This window comes from Odontesthes bonariensis, chromosome 4, assembly GCF_027942865.1.
Source record: "Odontesthes bonariensis isolate fOdoBon6 chromosome 4, fOdoBon6.hap1, whole genome shotgun sequence".
Classification (NCBI taxonomy): domain Eukaryota; kingdom Metazoa; phylum Chordata; class Actinopteri; order Atheriniformes; family Atherinopsidae; genus Odontesthes; species Odontesthes bonariensis.
Window position 1 is genome coordinate 19,175,612 of NC_134509.1, and position 19,979 is coordinate 19,195,590.

Consider the following 19,979-nt stretch of genomic DNA (forward strand, 5'->3'; position numbering starts at 1 on the left):
AAACTATGAAAAATATTCACAAGTAAAAGGGTTTACTTTAAAGATATTCGAGCATCCATTTAGAGTTTGTATATGTCACACATCAGAGATTTAAATTGAAAAATCACATTAATGGGAAAAAGGTGTCAGCTGAGGGCTGGCACAGTTTCCTATTAAAATATGATTTGAATTAAAAAGGCTTATCTTAAAATGACATTTCTATAGCAGAATCGATGCTCGCGCACAATAAAATCAGTCTTATTAGAAATGTTTCAAAGAGAAAAATGTTAATTCTCTTTAGCGAGTTGATGAAAATGAAAAGAAATAAAGAAGTACTCCGAGTAAATCCCCATTTCCTCCTCTCTGTGTCTGCATACTTTACTGAGTCTGACGTCCCTGTTGCACATCTGCATATCTGAAAGCGTTTAGCCAGGATATGATTCAGCCAGAAATAATTAACAGCATAAATTTGCATCATTAGAGTGGATTAAGTCAAACAATGTTTGCTTATTTAAGGACTGGAGGGACTGTGCGGTTCACAAAGAAAAGCCGTTTTTCTTCTCAGTTTAGGTGGGCTGTCGGTGTCTTGTGTGTGAAAAAGTGGAGAATTTACACTTTAAATGACAAAAAGGTACGGAAATACATAATTCCTGGTTCGTTAAAGAACATCAGTTCCAGGCGGTGGTGTTAGTGTCATGCCATGAGCCTCTTCTGCTCCCAAACTAAGACCATTCTTCTGTTTCACTTGACGCTGGCTGCCAACACCCACTCAGACATATAAGAACCTGTCGCATTCAGACAGCTTATCCAGATGTTCCTGCACCTGTTGCCTGTGCATCACTGCAGAGCGTTTCCACAAACGGATGAAATGAATGAAATGTTGTGGTGTTTTTGTCCGGTGGTGTTTCTTTCTTTTCAAAGACAAAGACCAGAGCCAATCACATTCAGGCAAACACTTTTCAACAACAAAGACAAATGCTGCACGGACCTGTTGGGTGAACTCGGGCCAGAATCTTTCTTGTGCTTGTGATTTTAATTCTGTAGAAGTAGTTGTTCTTCTGAAACAAACTTGACAAAACAACAACTGTGGTGGACATCCAAAGAGAGGGAAAATGGAGAGAGTTCCTCCTCTTTTCTGGGATATACATCAACATCAAGCGCCTTCCCACTGTAGGAACCTTTTGCAGTTCCAAGAACCTTTTCAGGAATGGGGCCGTTTTTTTTCCCGCATTCGGACATAAAGGAACATTGTGTTCCTGGAACCATTTTAGCTCCTTCTCCTCAGCTGGTTCTTTTCTGGGTTCCATAGGAACACATCTGACGTAGGTGTTTGGTGGTTGGTAGCTACGCCACTTGTCAGATTTCAGCTTATTCATGTTCCTGATCTGCTCAACGCAAACAGTAGAATAACGGCTGAAATGTTTACTCATACGACACGGACACAACCGGCGCGTGTTTAATAAGTTAAACTTAAGCTGGATTTACAGTTGATGCGTCGCTGACGGCGCGCCGAGAACGCGCAGAGAACGACAAACCGGATGGACCAAAGTGAGACCAGGCTCAGTTAGGAGGTGAGTTTCTACAGGCACCTGTACGAAACTGCAGTGAAACAGCACAGGGACCAACGTAAACTCCCAAAACTCATGGACAGAGATTGGCAGAACTTTGGGGAAAGAGGGAGAGTTCTGTAAGAATGTGTGGACGAAACTACGGGACAGATACGTGAAGGCAAAGAAGAGGGTAGAGACTCCGAGTGATGATGCCGGGGGCTTCAGACCTTCACCTCTTTTAACTGAATTAAAAAATTAAAATGATCCAGATACTGCAGCAGTATCATTGATGACAGTATTCCTGCTCTTGACAGTGGTATTGTTTTCTTCTCGACTTTCTTGGTTGTGGAGTAGCGGTAGCCTTCACGTAGCAGCGCCACCTCTGTGACGGAGAAAATGTTTTGAAAAGTTCTATCAGAAAGTTGTGTCCATTCCACTTCATGTAAATCAAAACACCTCAAGTGAGTGTATTTTACAGTTTTCATTCACCTTTTCCTTTTCACATCTTCTAAATATCCATCCATCCATCATCTGCCGCTTCTCTGGGGGTCGGGTCAACAGCAACGAAACTGCTGTCAGGTTTCAGCTTTAATTAGAGCATCTTTGTTCCTGCTCCCTACAAAAACAGCTGATTTATGCCATAATTTGTACGGCTGGTGCTTAACACGCAGCCTGACACCCACACGGGCAGCTGATGAGACGCAGCTTTCTTGGTGGAAAAGAATTTTATTCAGGATGGTTTTTACTACCGTGAATGATGCATTTCATCGTATCATTTTTAGCTGAATTGGCAAAGATTTATAGGACCAATAAAGGTGTTTTCCCTTTGATTAAGACAAATGTTTGAATTAAAAAGGTACTGAGCTAACATGACAGTCTGCAGAGCCTCAATGTGCTACGTCTGACCGAATAAAGTCGAGATTCTGGTTTAAGGCATGAACCTTTGCTACAGTACAGTTAGTTATTCCTGTGCAGATGGAGTAAATGCTGTTTTCCTTAGACAAATGTTACGGATCATGAAGGCGCTGCTTGTGATTCTCATGCGTTCACACACAGGAACAGATGTGTGTTTGAACCGCGGCACTGTGAAGGTGACAGCCATTCAGCTGACGACTCGGCGAGGACTTCGGGACTTCTTCAGGGACAAGTCTACAACAACATTTCCTCAACTGAAAACGACTCCGTCAATTCAACTCAGTCCTCACCATTAGTCAAGCGGAAGAGTAATTCAGCTCGTCCCATTACACATAGGACAACAATATGGCACAGGGACGTCATTAGGTGGCAAGAGTGAAACAAGTGATGAAGAGCTCATTGAAATGAGATTGGATTTAAACAAGTGCTGCTGCCATCCTGAGGGCTTTACAAGGATGCTCTCTGAGAGGATAGGTAGAGGCTGCATAATGATGAGACACTTAGTTTCCACACTGCTCAGATTTATGGGCTCCAAGGCCTGTTACAATCATTAGAGGAAGGGTGGAAGGAAAAGGGAAATGGGGTTTAGACCGTATGGGCTTGGGAGGAGCTGGGAATTGCAGCATGGGTTTTCTTCTGGTAACACAGCACTTTTCAACCATAAATCTTTGATCCTGTCCTCCCCATTTGTGCAGTGACATTTTGTAATGGAAGACTCCCAATAATTTCACACTCCAATTAGAAAATGACCAAGGCTGTCCAAAAATACAAGACCTGAGGTGCTTTAAACACACAGGTCACACCCTGAAGGACCCTGGTTCTACGAGGGGGGAAAATGTACTTTACATGACGTTATTAAATGAATTTGTGGCATTTGATTGTGCTCGAGGTTAGTCAAGAACCCAAAAAGAAGAAGAAAAGACAAATACAGCCCATGAAACAACAGTGGAATGATTGCACTTTTGCATAATGCCTCCAACTAGACAAAAAAAAACTTGAGTCAATAGTTAGAATTCCTTTGGCTGATTCAAACATCAGCAAATTTTCATCGAGCTAACTCTGAAAGAACGGGACTCATTAGGCGTTGGGAGCAAGCTGAATAATTCATCCTGCATAATCAACTTAAACCAACAGAAACATTTGCTTTTATGTTACCTGGGGTGGATTTAATAAAGAAAAAGTGAAATTGTGCCCCGATGACTCTTGATCCCGTGGGAATAGGTTAGTTTAGTAAAGAAATGCAGGGAAGTTAAACCATGGAGCACTCATATATTTGGGTGAGTACAGTTGCACCTGAGCCTTTACTGTCTGCTACGTGGCCAAAACACGTTCAAGAGCCAACCTGATCTCAGAGAAATACGTTAAATAAGCACGAACAACACAATTTCAGCCTTATAGTCCAGTTTATCCACTTTTAAACATGTCGAAGAGCCAACCTGATCCCACAGAAATACATTAAATAAGGACGAACAACACAATTTCAGCCTTATAGTCCAGTTTATCCACTTTTAAACGCATTCAAGAGCCAACCTGATCTCACAGAAATACATTAAATAAGCACAAACAACACAATTTCAGCCTTATAGTCCAGTTTATCCACTTTTAAACATGTCGAAGAGCCAACCTGATCTCACAGAAATACATTAAATAAGCATGACATCTAACAATTAATCATGCGGTGGAGGCGTGAAATGTGTTCAATCATTGACTTTGTGGTGGTGAATACACAAAATTTCTCATTTCGACACAATAAAGAGTTTTTTAAATTGAACTTAGGGAACAGAAGTGTTGTGGAATGAATTGAACAATCAAACCAAATGGACAATAACTTGATTTTTCAGTAAAAACATTATTCTTAGGCTACACTTTGGCACAATGATTGTTCAGTCTGTCAGGTTTAGGAATAAAAGTATGTGGTTAGGTTTGTGCACCACAGTTTAGTTCAGTTCAGGCAGGAAACACAGTAGATCTCAGCTTCATCACCCTGGTAATAAAGCAGGTTGTTGCCTCAACTTGCCTGACTGACAAACTTATTTCTCTCACTGGTTCCAGCACATATCTTTAACACTATACGCGCCTCCACCACATGATGTGCTGCTTAGAAACCATGTTCATTCATTCAGCAACAGGTTTGCGTTCTGCCCTCAGAGTTAGAAACTAAACCCGGAGAAACTGCGGACAGAAAACTGTAGTTCTGCATGGACTCTTCTTTTTTTTAATCAAACCTTAAGATTGCTGTAGTTTACCACTGCATGTAATGAACTGACTTGATTGTTTTTAAATGTGCTTTATGCTTCTTATGTTCGATGTAAATCACCTTGTTGTTGAATTGAGCAAAAGGAACACATTTGCCTTGCTTCAGTTTCTCTTTAACATTTCCAATTTCCTAACTTCCAGAATGGCGATAAGTGATAATAACGCCCAAAGACTCGCACCTTGGTTCCTCGCAGCGATAAAACAGCTGAGAGAAGACCTTTCTTCAATTCTGTTGCTTGCCAAAGACGGGAGGAATGAGTGAAAAATCTGTCACTCACTTTACGACTCGAACAGAAATCTGTGATTTACTTGCTTCTTCCACTGTAATGAAATGGAACAGGTTTGACTATAAAAGATGATTTTAAACGTTGCCTCGGCTGCAGCATCAGTGGGGTCCACGGTGGGGGGGTGGGGGGGCACACACACACCAAAACTGATAAACAAGCCCGCAATGAGTTCAACTGGTATGTTTTCATCTCTTGCTGTGGCAATGGGGGAAGTCATTAAAGCCTCCATAACAGATAGAAATGGCTTATTTAATAAGAATTCAAGCATGATCCATCAATCTTCATTTGCTCTCATTTGCTGGTTCATTTCCTTCCCTCTGTTCCCATGTCCCTGCCTTTCTCTCAACCTCTCACACACATACCTGCAAACAGCCCCCCACCTTCACCCCCCACTCTCCATCAACCACATCTGACAGCTATGCTACTCTTTCAGGGAGAACCATAAGTGGACAGGCAGCCTTGCACAGTCTCAGTAACAATCTGAGGGAAATGTAAAGGTCAAAATGGTTGTTCAAATATCAGAGGCTCCTTCTTCGGTTGAGGGAATTTTGAACAACGTCGGAGGACAAAAGGCAAAGAGGTTACCTCGTAAGCTACAATTGGTCAAACTCTCAATTTGAACTACTTTTTTAGTTCAGATTTGGTCTGAAGAAATGTTTTATAGATGGCTCATCATCTTCAGAAAGTCAGATTACTTCCAGAGAACAACCATCCGAAATTAAGCTGGAGTTTCACGCTACCTTTGGGCATGAAATGGACATGAATCAAGCGAGTTCTTGTCCACAGCTTTACTCTCCTGGTTTAAGAGTGTGAAGTTGTTAAAGGGAGGGATTGAGTTTTAAGATGTTGTTCAGAACTCAGAATGTTGCCGCACAAACAACCTGAGACCTGAGACATATCTCTGAGGTTGGGAGTCGACCATATACCAAAACCTAATGCTGAATGGAAAAATTTCAACATTTAACTTAATTTATACGCCAGGAAAATTCATTAAGCAAAGCCTGGATACCCGGTTGCATTTCAAAGTGGGGTCTGTCTAGGCGACTTGGACCCCGATGGGCATTCCAGTCATATACGGACAGGCTTAAAGTTTTTTACTGTAATTTATCAAAGTCTTCTCTATTATAGAGGTCAAACACAGCCAGGGAATGATCAAGCCCCCATTAAAACCCATGATTGTGACAGTTCATTGTGCATGCACGGCAGGTATTGGAGAGACATGATCCCATTACTTAGCTTTGCAGTAAAGTCTGCAGCATGTACTTCACTGCAATGTCAGCGGCTTCAGCCTGCTTTTTAGCCCAAGTTTTCACTGTAAATCAACATTTCTGGGCCCTGTCTCTGTAATATAGTGCAATCCATTTTTGGTCTCCTTTCTTTGTTCTTGGAAGTTTGTAAAAAAAGATGATACAATCGATCGCACAGCTGCTGTTTCTGATTATTGTACCAATCAAACAATTTGGGGTTATAAAGGCAGCCAGTTTTTTACAGCTTGATCGGCGTAACCTGAGTACTGTGACATTTCCAATGGCGTTACCATAATCACCCTAAGTGTTAAATACAGGAACTTCAATCCAGCAGACACAGTTAAAGTTTGGAACACTTGTGTAGATGTCACTTGACCTTATCTGCACATTCTCTGCAGCCAGCTTTGACAAAAGAACTACACTTAGGTGCAAATTTAAGATAAGAGTTTCAGAAAATCTCGTGGAGAGCAGAGGGACTCAGACCACTGTTCTTCTGCGACTTTGTACAGAGTCAAGTGCACGTTCAGTGCAGGCTGACGAGCAGCAGAGAAGTTTCTTCTCATCTCTGTTGATATTTTCCACATCGCCTCGGCAGCAGAACCCCATCTGCTGTTTTGACAACAGAGTGACAATACATATCTGCTATTCAGAGAGTGTTTCCCCATCTGCTCTGCCCGCCTCTCCTTGCCATGTAGCTATCAGTGCTTCACTGTATCCATAATTTCCCTTTGATTTCAGAGCTCCACTCCCCGTCTTATCATGCACGCCAGAACAAGAAAAAACAAACATGATAGAAAATGTCCCGATGAATCACAGCAAAGTTCGACCTGTGGTTGTTTCTTGCTTTTCTTTGGTTCATATTTTGATATTTTCATCACTTAAACAGATGCTCCTCCTACACGGTCCACATTTGTCTCGGGCTTAGTCGGACCTTTATGTTTGCTTTTGCTCTTATTTGGTTCAAAGTGAATTTACATTTTCACAAACCAGTTCGTGCCTTTTTTTCCTCCGTTGTGTCTAGAATTACCCTGCCAAAAGACAGCTCCCTCTGTGATCATTTAGTCATGATCTATTGTGTTATTACGTCTTCACATGGAGCCATCCATCACCTGACTAATGGCATTAATCCTTCCGTCTGCAGGAGACTGCCAGCACAGTGCCATGGGGAGCTTTGGCTGAATCCCATACGTGTTCCGGGTCAGGCGCCGTAATAAAGCCGCTGCAGCCTCTGAGACAGAAGCTTCTTGCTACCACGGCTCTGGCCTTAATGGATTGCCACTCTTCGAGTGCAAAAACAAAAACACAAATTAAATGTTTACTTGGACCTGGAGTCTGCTGTGCACCATCTTAGAGTAATGAAATCACAATGTGCTGTGAATACGCGCCACATTTCTATGTGGATGACTTTTTATTAGGTTAAAGTCAAACCATGAAAGCCCCCACCCTCATTAAACTCAGCATGAATCTGTTGATGTGTGAGTATATACCAGTGGCTTCGTCTAATGTGCAAGTTTGGCTTGTAGCTGCTGGCGTTTCTAAGGAAATGTGAAGAATTTCAATTTGTCAGCACTCAGCCTGCGTTTGAGCATGCCGGTAAGACAAGAAGGTAATGCACGGCCTGGGTCTGTGCGCTCGTGTGCTGCAGACTGCTGCTCAGAGGTGTGCTGACAAGTCACCATGGGCACCTGACAGGAACATTTTTAGAATATAAGAGCAAAACAAAAATATGTCAGTTATGATTTGTTTGTGGGAAAAGCTGACAGCAAATCATTAAAAATGTGATGAGGGAGGCAAAGCTGGAGTGCATTTTAGACATGATTCTGAAGACACACTCAGCCGATATGATATGTCAATAACAAAGCTGCAGGAAGTGTGAAGATATTAATACAAAATTCACATTAGCTGAGAAAAACAAACAAATCATCAGGAGTTATTTTTGTCTTGGAGACTTCTGAGATGGGCGATTGGTCTTTTGTTCCGCTTTGATCCAAATTTAACAGCAACTTTGTGGATGTCTGTGGTGATTTATAGATATTCAAGATATTCAGGGGGAAAAAAATGCAACAAATGGTGGTGTCAGGATTGGGTATATTCACCACTTTGTGCCAAACTGTTGGCAAATCACTGACCAGCTCAAACTTTTGTCTGTTAAAGGTTTAAACCAGTGAAAAAGTTACTAAGTTTTGTTGCATTTGAAAGAACTTAGACTGGATGTGGGGTTTGTATTCCGACCAGAAAAGTCGTCATGTTTCCTGAAACATTAGCAGATGAAGTGCTCTGATCAATGAGGCAACGCCCTCGTTTTTCTCCTCTTGCCATCATGAAGTTAAGATTTTACTGCTTTAAATGGTTTCGTAGCAGGGATATTTAGCATCAAATGTTAAAGAAAGTCTTGTCCAATAAACACAACAGACAATCTAACAAAACATACACGAACAGTTCTACTCAGACACATTTTCTTTTAGTTTTTAACATATTTATCTGTTTGACACTCTTATTATCTTCAGGTCGAGTAGCCTTGAACACCATGTTCTGTGTGTAAAAACAAAGCATTGGGGGGTAGCACCGTGTGCACTGACTGACACGTTCTTTGGAAAATTAATCCGTTTAAAGTAAAAAAATTGATAAACACCAACATGTTTCTCTCGGTGAAGATTTAAAACAGGTTCCACAAACTTGAAGACGACATAATGATTTCATTTTTGAGCGAACTGACACCAGCATCCAGCAGTAAAAAATACCACACACACCACGTCCCGCTGGCTGTTCGCAGACCTGCACCCAAAACATTTAGCTTCCAAGAAAATCAATGAAAGCGGTTCCAGCAGATGTGAGAGCACAGCGTAAGTGGTGTGTATTCACCACAGAGATCCCATCAGCAGAGATAAAAAAGATAGCTGTTTTTATGTCGCAGAGCTTAGCAGCATGTTTGTTTCTCTCAGAATGGACCAAACCGTTGATTCGGCCACATCATGTTCTCTGATGGATTTGCTGTGTTTCTGCATCCCAGTGATGGCATGTTCACTTGTACTAAGACCCGAGTCAATTTACTGCTCATATTTGAGACTCTTTTCATTTAAATCGGCCGTGACTCTGAAACCCTTCGTTCGGTTTGGATGTGAACAAGAAGATGAAAGTCTGCACTTTAGCCCGTCGTCATTATACAACTGTGACTCAAATGTGACTTTGAACAAAACCAAAAGAACTAAAACAACACATAAAAACGATGGTATTTACTGCTTTGGTGCAAAGGCAGCATCCATAGAAGGCTGAGTCCTCGGGGAGCAGCGATGGGCAGAGGATCTCCAGTTTGTTAACGGATGTGGGAGAAAATCATTGAACTGTTTAAAAAGAATTAGAAGGGATTTGCATATTTTTTAGAGCTGTGAATCTTTGCTGTCTTCGCCATTCAATTAAATTATAATTCACTTATTAACGATTTGATGGATCTAAAGATACAGCTCGATCTCCGTTTCTAAAGAACGTGCCAGAAGATGTGATTCACTTGAGATGAAATACAGAATCTGCCTCTTTATTTCTTACTTTTTATGTTTGTGAATACCAGATTTTTAATTAATACTGCAACAGCAGATATTTCCTATAGGGATTAATTCCATTGTTTAATTTACGATGTTCTGTTAATCATGATAATAATGAATAGAAGCAGCCAGACCAGCCTGCATTCCCTTTTTATTTAGTTATTTCAAACTTCACGTCTGACGGACGCAAATTTCTTTTTGACCAGTTTTACTCTTTAAATCATTTATCAAGAGGTTAATATTTCTCTAGAGTGCACGGAGGGCTGTTTCTGTAGGAGTTAGTCGGCTTATACTCAAATAATTTCAACAGCTGGCGAACAGCTGGCTCCTTACAGCCCAATATAATCGTAGATCCTTATCTCTGAGAGCTGCCACAGATTTAGTGGTTCCCTTCCCTCTCAGATATGGAGACCAAAGTTGGAACTGCCTCGTTAATTCTCCACTGATCTCGAGGACCTCGCAACCTGAAATCATTCATTTGTGGATCAAACTGGACTTTTACTCTTAAAGTCCAATTATGGTCAAGATCCTCATTTCCAGGTAGTCAGACTCCCAGTTCAGCAGTTCAACACCGCAGGGCTGCTTATACACTCTTTCCTGCCAGACCTTCCAGGAGGGAAGATCACACACAGGCTCTCTCTGCAGCCTCTCCGGGGGGTCAGCAGGTCTCCCTCCTCCACGCCTTTCCCCAGAAGTAGAAAGTGGTCAACTGGTTCTCTGAAGCCTTTGGGATTGGGGCCGTCTGTCAGTAGCCACCAGTTCCTCTCTCACACTTGCAGCAGCAACACAAAGCCTGCACAAACTCCCTAATCAGGCGATCAACCACAGCAAGCACATGACCGAGATTCACGGAGCTAGCCCAAAGAGCTAACTCCACCTTCTTCCAGAGAGAAATGTTCACCATCTCCAGGCTTTTAGTTCAAGGACTGAATCATAAGGTCTGTGGTGACAAACACACTGGGCATTAGTTAGCATTAACCAACATTAACCAATTAGACTCCAAGGTTTGAGTCACTATCTTGTATGCAAACTAACCACCCTCCTTTGTTTAACCTGGCACCTGTTCCACACATCACATATTAACATCTGAAATGCTGTGTCAGCAGAACTGGAACCACAGACGGGGATTTTTAACATGCTACTCTTCTTTGTCATGTTGTATCACGTGTCATATGCTGGCGCACATACCTGCACAGACAAAGCCATAAACCTACAGTTACCATGTGGATTTCATGTCGGGCATTTTTGTACTTTTCTTTAGTGAACACGTGGTCACAGCCGCCATCTTGTGTGACCTCACTGGAAATGGCTGTCGTGTTTTTTAAGTTTTTTTTTTTCGGAGGACAAATTTCGTATGTATGCATGACCAATAAATCTGATCTTAAACTTAATTTAAATCAGTGCTAGTGTGCTTTTTGAAAGGAGAAGTCGTTGGTGCTCGTTGTGTATGTGCACGGTGGTAACTGCTGATTGCAAAGGTCAGAACTCAGGTTCATAGCCTTCATGTCTGCTCTCTGCACGTCTAATCTGCAGACCTGCAGAGCCCGATGCTGGTGTTTAGTTAGTAGATTCTGGTTTTACCAGCCGTGAATTATCACAATATTTTAATATCTTATCTAACCGTAATAACTGTCCTTGGACACTTATTAATGCTGGCTAACAATTAGGCCAACTCCTCCTACATCCCCGACACTGATTAGTCAGGTCGGTTCTGTTTTTGCTGAAGTTTGGTCAAGGTGAAAAAAATCATGGTTCCGCATATTTGTTTCCTACAATAAAACATTGTTTTGAGGCAGATTTATGACACCGTGTGCATGTTCTTTAGATATGTGAGTGAGTTCACGGTAAGAGAAGTGCTGCCTTTTTCAACACGATAACTTAAAACCACATTCTGCACACTTTCCGAAGGCATGGCCGAGGAAGAAGAGGGTCTGTCTTATAAGCCCATAAAATCTCAAAACTCATAACAGCAAGAGACATTTGGAGAATCATAATAAAGGTATCAAAGACAATAACGATCTAGCTAGAAAAAGGTCAGTAATTCACATATGAATGAGGCTAATTGAGGACAACAGCTCTCGCTAAGGGTGCAATTATCGGATGAGTTAATCATTCCACTGTCCATTGGAGAGTCAACGCATGTGGAGGTATGGTTACGTCATACAGAAACATCTCTCCCTTTAATGAAACTCCGAATACATCTTAAGAAAAAAGCTTCAATTTACCTCAGGGGCATGAGAGTTGGATAAATAACTGAGCAAATGAGAGAAAACAGGTCTAAACTTTTGTCCGACACAAAAAAATAAGAAAATGAAGGCAAGCTGAGGAAGTAAGCAAACTTCTCCTTAGTGTGTGGAGCTTCTTTCCCCCACTGCTCCTCTGTGTCAGACTGTTTACATAACTCACTCACTTGGCAGCAGCAACACTGGCCTTATTCTCAAAAGCCAGCTTGGGACTACATCAGTGAGTAATTGTCTCTGCAAACCACTCACAGTCAAGAGATAAGACTCTCAAAAGGTCACAAGGAGCTTTAAATCTAAAAACACCTCAGTTTTCTCGGGAAGGGGACTGACCTGAACGGTAATTTAAAAAGAAAAGTCTTAAAAGAGAATCAAGAATTACAACAACGTGTAATCCCAGCCTATTTGGACCAACATGAGTTTCCCTCCTTTTTCTAAGTTGAGTCCTGAGGGTTGGCTAAGCATGGACTTCCAGCTTTTTGAATTCACAGCGACCCAGTCTGAAAACTATCAGCCGGTTACAAGCTAAGAACGAGCTTGTTAGAGCTTCTCACAGCTGGTTCAATAGTGGAGATGAAGTGTTGAGGCTACAGGGGGGAATCGGGTCAAATTAAACAACCAATATCTGTGCAAACCCTTTATAACTGAGCAGATGGAGAACAGCAGCAGCCGCGGGGAGGTGGCTGCAGCCTGTGGACACAATCAGGAGGGAAGTAAAACAGGTGGTGATCAGGCCTGGGTGCGAGGTTGGGCTATCATGATGCCATAGCGTCATAATACCTGTTATCACCCCCCCACCTCATTAAGGTTGAGTTGCTACTTCCAAGTCTCAGCCAGCAAAGCCTTCCTGAACTTTCTACTCTGCTGCTTGATGTATTTCCTGCCTCTACTGCTGCCATGTATTTAATCACTGAGATCAATAGCGGTTACTACTATTGATCTTATGAGTGTGTTTCACGGGCGAGGAGGGAGCACCCACCGTATTTTGTATAAGCAGTAATTCTTAAACATAATGTAACCAGCTACGGGCTGTTTTAATTAACATTAAGACCGCCTGTTTTGCAGTTATATAACATTGGAGACTGGTGAGGATGTTTTACTATGTGCAGTTCATCAGAATAAGTTCATGTTTTGCCCAGAGCTTTGGCTGAAGGCTTCTTTCTTTCAACTTCATCATTAACTTGGCCTCACAGGGATTTCTTTGACGGATGAGGTGAACATGGCAGAACAGTATTTAGAAGTATATGTGGGGTATATGTTAGTAGGAACATTAAATAGTTCTAGGCTGACGTAGCATCCCTGTGTTAGGGTGATGTCAGAGCAGAGTACAGCCTTGGTGCAACAAAAACACACATCTACCTGTGACCACCGCTCGGAAAGCAAGCAAACAGGTATTTCTCCGGGCTATTTACCGGATCAGGACATATATTCTCTCTCATTAGGCTTCTCCTCGAAGGCTTAATGTGCAAAGAATCGTTTGAAATGCGTCTTTTCACAGAATCGCACAAGTTACCTTGAAGTTTTTATTCCAACATTTCTGGGTTTGCATGCAGCTGTTTATATGTGCAAATCAGCTGGATGGAAAACCAGAAAGTGAGACAGAAAACTTCAAGGCAAGACACTGAAATCTTTATAAATTAGTAGAGGGTTCATCTGACTACAGTTCAACCAAAGTTCAGCGGATAAGTGACTTATGCCTGCATGAAGGGCTGTCACTTCTCGGCTGTGCTCTCCGCCATCAGGATTTCCATCATGTTCATTTGTTTTTCTGTGTTTCAGGTCATTGTGTTGCTCCCTGTTGGAACTGGCATTGTCTGCTGCCTCTATTAAAAAAAAACAACACTTGGAATTCACATAATAGTGGGTAGAAATGCACAAACACGTTATTTTTACAGATTTTTCTATAAATAGTACATTAATAATACAAAATTTACATTATATTTAGAAGGAAACCCCACTATGGTTTCATAATATCCCTGCAGAGCACTTTGATCTGAGAGAGCCCATTTGTTTGGTTCTGTGTACGGCTGACGCAACAAACACTAATTTGTAACACTGAGATAACTGAGATAAAGGTCAACTAACTGCAATCTTCACAGTTTTTGAGAGCTCTTTCACAGAGTCATTGTGAAAGTGCTGAATGTGAAATAAGCGTTCAATAAAAACAATTCAGTTTGACTTCAGATATGCAGCAAAATTAGCTTGCTGGACTCTCACAAAGTGGATTTATTCAGTCATGTCATCACTTTTATCTATGACTGGATGAGACCCAGGACACGCTGGAGAGACTGTAGGCGCATTCGCACTGTAGGAACCTTTGGCAGTTCCTAAAATCTTTTCAGGAACGGGGCCGTTTTTTCCCGCATTCGGACATACAGGAACTCGGGACCATGGCCCTCAGTTCCTATAACCCTTTCAGCTCCTTCTCCTCAGCTAGGTCTTTTCTGGGTTCTATAGGAACACATCTGACGGAGGTGTTTGGTGGTCGGTAGCTACGCCCCTTGTCATGTTGTCACGGCTGAAATGTTTACTCATACCACACAGACAGAACCGGCGCGTGTTTAATAAGTTAAACTTACACGTCGTCTCCTTTGTCTGCGGCGCTCTGCTCTCCTTCCTTCATGAAACGAAGAAGTATGGCCTGCGCTCGATCCTTCGTCTCCTGACTCTCTCTGTGAGCTCTTCCAGCCTTGATGTTAGACTCCTGATGTGATCGTCCATGATTAATATCACCATCATGCAGACCATGAACACGGTGGCCTCCCCGCTCTCCATATTAGCTTCTTTGTGGTGTTTTTTTCTTCTCTCCTTACTTTTCGCGGGTTTTATTTTGTTCTTTTTTTTGTTGTTGAATGTGGCGCTAAAGTAACACGTCGCTGTCTCAGACGGCTGCGTCGCATCAGTCCCGACTCATGTGGGAATGCAAACTGAAACAGTTCCCCTGTAGAAGGGCAGTTATTAGAAGGAAATTCGAGGAGGACCGTTCTTAGAACTGCTCTGTCCGAATGCGGCTTTTGTCTCTCGGCTAACCTGGGAACACCTTGGGGTCCCCCCGGACCACCCGGCAGAGAGAAGGATGGATGGAATGCAACAGTTGCAGAGTGAACCCAACCCTCTGCGTCTCTGTACCCCCCAGACAACCCTGCACACCCACATCACCGCTAAACCAATGCACCTGGGTCCGATGAGCGGCTCTGAGAGCTCTGACTTGACATCACGGTATGCATTGGCTTGTAGGCCCGGTGTGGGGGTTCCTGGCCAGATCCAACACCTTGGAACCATAATGCAGTGCAGCTCCTGAAGTGATGTGTGGTTCCAGAGCTGCATGTTTCTGACCTGCAGCAACTGGCTTTGCATGAGGAAACTTTTCCATTTTTGCATCTCAAAAGGAATAGTTGGGCTCTCTCCAAAATGTCAGAAATTCTTAGCTTTGCTGTGTAAAGTGATCAGAGAGGGCTCTGATTATTTAATGAACCGCATCTTTATAAATCAAAATTCAACTGAGCTACGTTGTGCCTACCTTAAGTGCAGATGCTCAAACGGGTAAGAAAGCCAGTTGTTAGATGTGGGAAGGTGTAACAGTATGAGCTGCTGAACATGGAGATTAAACTCACTGCTGGAAGTGGTTGGACTGTAATGGAAGGAGCCGTGGAAGCAGGACAGAAGGAACAGTAGCCATTCGCCAAAACTGACGGATTCAATATTTTACCCATCACTGCATGAAAAAAGAAAAAAAGAAATAGTGCTTCTGACTCGGCACCAGGATTGCATTTGATGCTGTGATTTCACTCGGGCGGTGAGACGGACATCTCATTTTGTGAGTTTTAACCAGGGCTCCGAACCGGTTCAAGGAACGAAAACAAAAAACGAAAACGAACGGAATTTTACGAGGAACGGAAACGGAAACGAAAACGAAATGGTCTTCAACTGTTCCGGAACAGAAACGTTATTCTGAAATCCACAAAAAGCGTAGCCTTTGTCAGGGGAAAAAAAGATTACTTCCGGTTGTGCGTTCACTTCGCTGCCCGCTAGGCTCAATGCAGGCAGCTGTCACGAATCACCGTGACGTCACCTAGTTCCAGCGTTTGCTCCACCAGCCTGTTTTTGACACTGATAAGTAAAATCTTACCCGTCGTAGTTTTTTTGTGATCAAAAGTTGTTTTCGTTGTACTATGCAGTAGGATGTTGTGACCATGCAGCAGATGAATCGTTACTTTAATAAATCCAAAAGTATGAAATGTTAACGTTGTCAGGTTCACTGACAAAAAGGATTTAAGTGTCAGTAGGAGGACACTGTCGGGACGAATGAAACACTTGTTTCAATCGTCAACCACGCCTTAATGCTGGGTCAAAATAAAACAGGAGGATCCACTATAAATTCTGCAACAGGGCTCAAGTAAGTAGCCTAAAGTAATAATAATAGAATAAGTGAATTAGATGAAATATAGTCTTCAGAATGGCAGAAAAAAAAGCTAAACAGAAATTTGGATCTCGCGCATTGGCGCACGTGTTTCATTCGTCCCGGCTCTCCCCCACTTATCCAGAAATGTTTTTGATAAGAAATTATTTATCATAGAATAGGCCTATAGGCTACAGTAAGCTATGTGGGATGGATAGCCCATCTGAATGTTTTTGGATGCTGCCGGTGATTTATTATTTTTGGGCATAGAGCTACGGTGTAAATCAAGGGCAAATACTAATGAGTACGTCTATTCTAAGGTAAAGTCCACACACGTAGACTTGATAGGCCCGCCAAACACTGCCGGAACGATAAGAACGAACGATATTTTACGTTCCGAACCGGTTCAGGAACGATATGTTGGTGGCGGAAAGCTAGAACGAAAACGTTAAACATGCCTGAACCGTTCGGAACGGAACGATAGAAACATAATTTAGTTTTCAAGCCCTGGTTTTAACAGATGACTTCCATGCATAAAACCTTTCAAAAGAGCATGAGGAGAAAACTTTGGTTTGACCTGACCAGGACAACCACAGCGGCGACACAGAACTCAAAGGTGGGGGTTTGCTGATGGGGCTGCAGGAAGCTTGGCACTGGGGGATTCTTTTCACCATCAGCACCAGCGGTCATGACAGTCTCGTACCTTTAGTCAAGGTCACACACTGTCATGTATGCCCTGAGATGTCACATGGAGGCTGCACCACCTGAGCTCAAAGGAAAGAGCCGCAAAAAACATCGATGGAGGACACAGTCTCATTAGAAATAAAGGTGGTTCAAAAGAGTCTTGAAATTTTACTGCTGACGGCTGCACTCAGTTATATTACAGTTGGTTCTTAGATTTGAATACTTTCGTCATCATCTGATTTATTAAGTTTGGCTTAAAGAAATAAAACTGCTCAGAAAAGTTGACTCTGACTCATACAGCGTCAACCTTCTCAGAGTTTAGCTGCTGACAGGATTGATGTAGCCACCTCTGTGCACCAATCATCCCCCTCCTGCACCGGGACCCCCCGCAGGGCGATCGCTTTGGCTCTCAGATCAGTGTCACTGACCTTAATGGCAGATATTTGCTGGGTACAATCTCAGAGCTCTGTGTGAAGATGCTGCGCAGAGCTTCATACTGTGGAACAAATATTGCTGAAGGTGACACCATGATGTAGACCGGTGGCTGAAGGTCAATTTGGAGGCGCTCACAGCTTTCATTAATCCTGCTTTAAGTTACTGATGAAGTCCCTCTGATGTCACCTCAGTACATCTTAGATGAGTTCAGGCGGCACCATTTCAGGATCTTTTATGTTTTTTTCTTCTTTCCCACTTGAGTCCCACATCGAGTGCCTGTTTTCACCCTCATCCTGATGCATTTCTCTGGATTCTGCTAATTCTGATTCCCTGAAATCCAGACATTGCCTGTTTTTTCACTGAGAATCCTTAATAATAAAATGTTCATGTGCTTACACACAAAGTGTTTTTCAGCCTCTCTGGGGTGCTTTTGGTTAATATTTAATAATTCTCACCTCGTCTTTTTTACAAAGCTCAGTGCCAGAAAACCTGGGAGGTTTTCTGAAATGCAACTAAATCTCAACTTTTTAACTGGTTGATATGTTTTAACCTTAGAAATCTAAAGGAGGGGTGGTCGGTGGCATAGTGGGTTAAGCAGGCACCCCATGTACAGAGGCCAAAGTCTTCGCTGCGGTTCGAGTCCCGCATCGGATGGCCCTTTGCTGGATGTCTTTCCCCCTCTCTCTGCCCCCTGCTTCCTGTCTCTCTTGAACTGTCCTGTCCATTAAAGGCATAAAAGCCCAAAAGAAATCTAAAGGAAGTTATTTAGATCATAACACTACAGCTCGGTGCCAGCCGTGTGATATATATATAAATCATGGTTACAGCACGATTTCATGTGTTAAATCACAGAATTTCCAGTGTTAGATTTACTTTATTGAGCCGGAGTAATATTCACCTTGTGAACAAATGTCTTGGCTGACCTTAAGAAACGTGTTCTGTGAACCACACAAAGCTTGGCTGAAGTAAACCACATACAGCAGCTGAGAATAGACAACGTGAAGCACAATCTCACCTTCTGGTCGTGACTGTAAGCCAAGGCCCAGTCTTCTTCTGTGGGGTGGAATAAAAGGCTCAAGACGTAGAAAGAGAGGCGATACTTCTGGAAACTGGCTCCTTCATCAGTGCTGATGAGCACACTGCTTTCAAACTCAGGGTCAGTCAACACCATAATCTGAGAGCAGGGGGGAGGAAGAGGAGAGTGGGAAGACGTGAGGGGGGGTGCAGCGCAGGGATGAGTTTTTGAAGATGGGAGAAGAAAAGATTTGAGGGGTGAGTTTTGAGCAAAGAGGTGAAGAGATGAGGAGACAGAAGAGAGATGTTAGAGGCAGGAGTAGCGTCAGCACAAAAGAGTCTGCAATTTGGTACATGTCAGGTTTACACTCTGCAAATAGCTTCGCCGTGGCTCTGTGGCTCCATCTGTGCACTCTGAGGTGAAGACTGTTTTCATCTTCCCCGTCCGAACACAAGACATAAGGGTGCTCAGAGCAGTATGAGGCTGAAGAACCGAAAACAGACTGAGGAGACGGCACAAAGCACAAAAAAAACGTCACAACACATCCTAATATGCAATGAAGCTGCAATTAAAAGAGCTGTGCAAATGAAACTGAAACTGCATCTACAGTATGGTTTTGTCTTTATCACTTCTTAGCATTTCCTCTTCCAATACAATTCTAATTTCAGATTTAACAGGAGCTGTAATTTCATGCTTGGACTCTTTCTGCCGGAGCCGTCACAGTTATTACAGAATTCAATAAGAACAGGAATTCCACGATGCATATATCTTTCAGACATTTGGAGTCTTTGTGGCAGAAGATAAAATGGTCACAGTAATTTCGCCTTGAAAAGGAAAAAGCTGTTTAAAGTAGGTGTAATATATTATAGGAAATGGTGCTCTTTTGAAGGCTGCTCTATTGTTTCAGTTCATTATCAATACATTTCACGTGTTTCAAGTGTGGAGTCACAGGAGAGATTTTTTTCACTCTAAAAGTGACTCCGAATCAAAGTATTTATTTACCTGCTCCACATTCAGGCAGATTATTCCCTATCTTTGAATCAGAATTCATATTTACTTCTGAGGACCTGCTGCAGCCATTTTTATTGCACGTGAGGATCAGGAGGCGGATCAATAAGACCAACCTAACCTGGTTGTGGCCCAGTGTCGCGCTTTATTGGAGCAAACAAAATTAAAATAACACACCAGAGCCTTAATGCTCCTAAATTCTGCTGCTGGAAGAGGCAGAGCTCGATGACAATCTTTATGGGTTTGTTGTTTCAGCCCTTTTTAACATGGACTGATACAACAGCACACGTCTTTCTCTCAGGATGAAACTGCAGCAGCTATAGCTTTTCTGGGACTGTGTGCTGGCATGGTGGTTAGCGGCAGCGCTCACAGCCAAATGGCTGTTTTCTCTCGTCAATTCCATCTGAATTGGAAAAACAGCAGGA

General features: G+C 42.6%; 1 protein-coding gene across 1 annotated transcript in view; it reads right to left on the reverse strand.

Annotated features, from left to right (window-relative positions):
* sorcs3a (sortilin related VPS10 domain containing receptor 3a) overlaps positions 1-19,979 on the reverse strand; it is a 257,955-nt gene that overhangs the window by 98,275 nt on the left and 139,701 nt on the right. Inside the window, exon 4 of the mRNA XM_075463343.1 lies at positions 18,547-18,705. Within this exon, the coding sequence (XP_075319458.1) occupies positions 18,547-18,705 (159 nt within the window). The remainder of the gene's footprint in view (positions 1-18,546; positions 18,706-19,979) is intronic.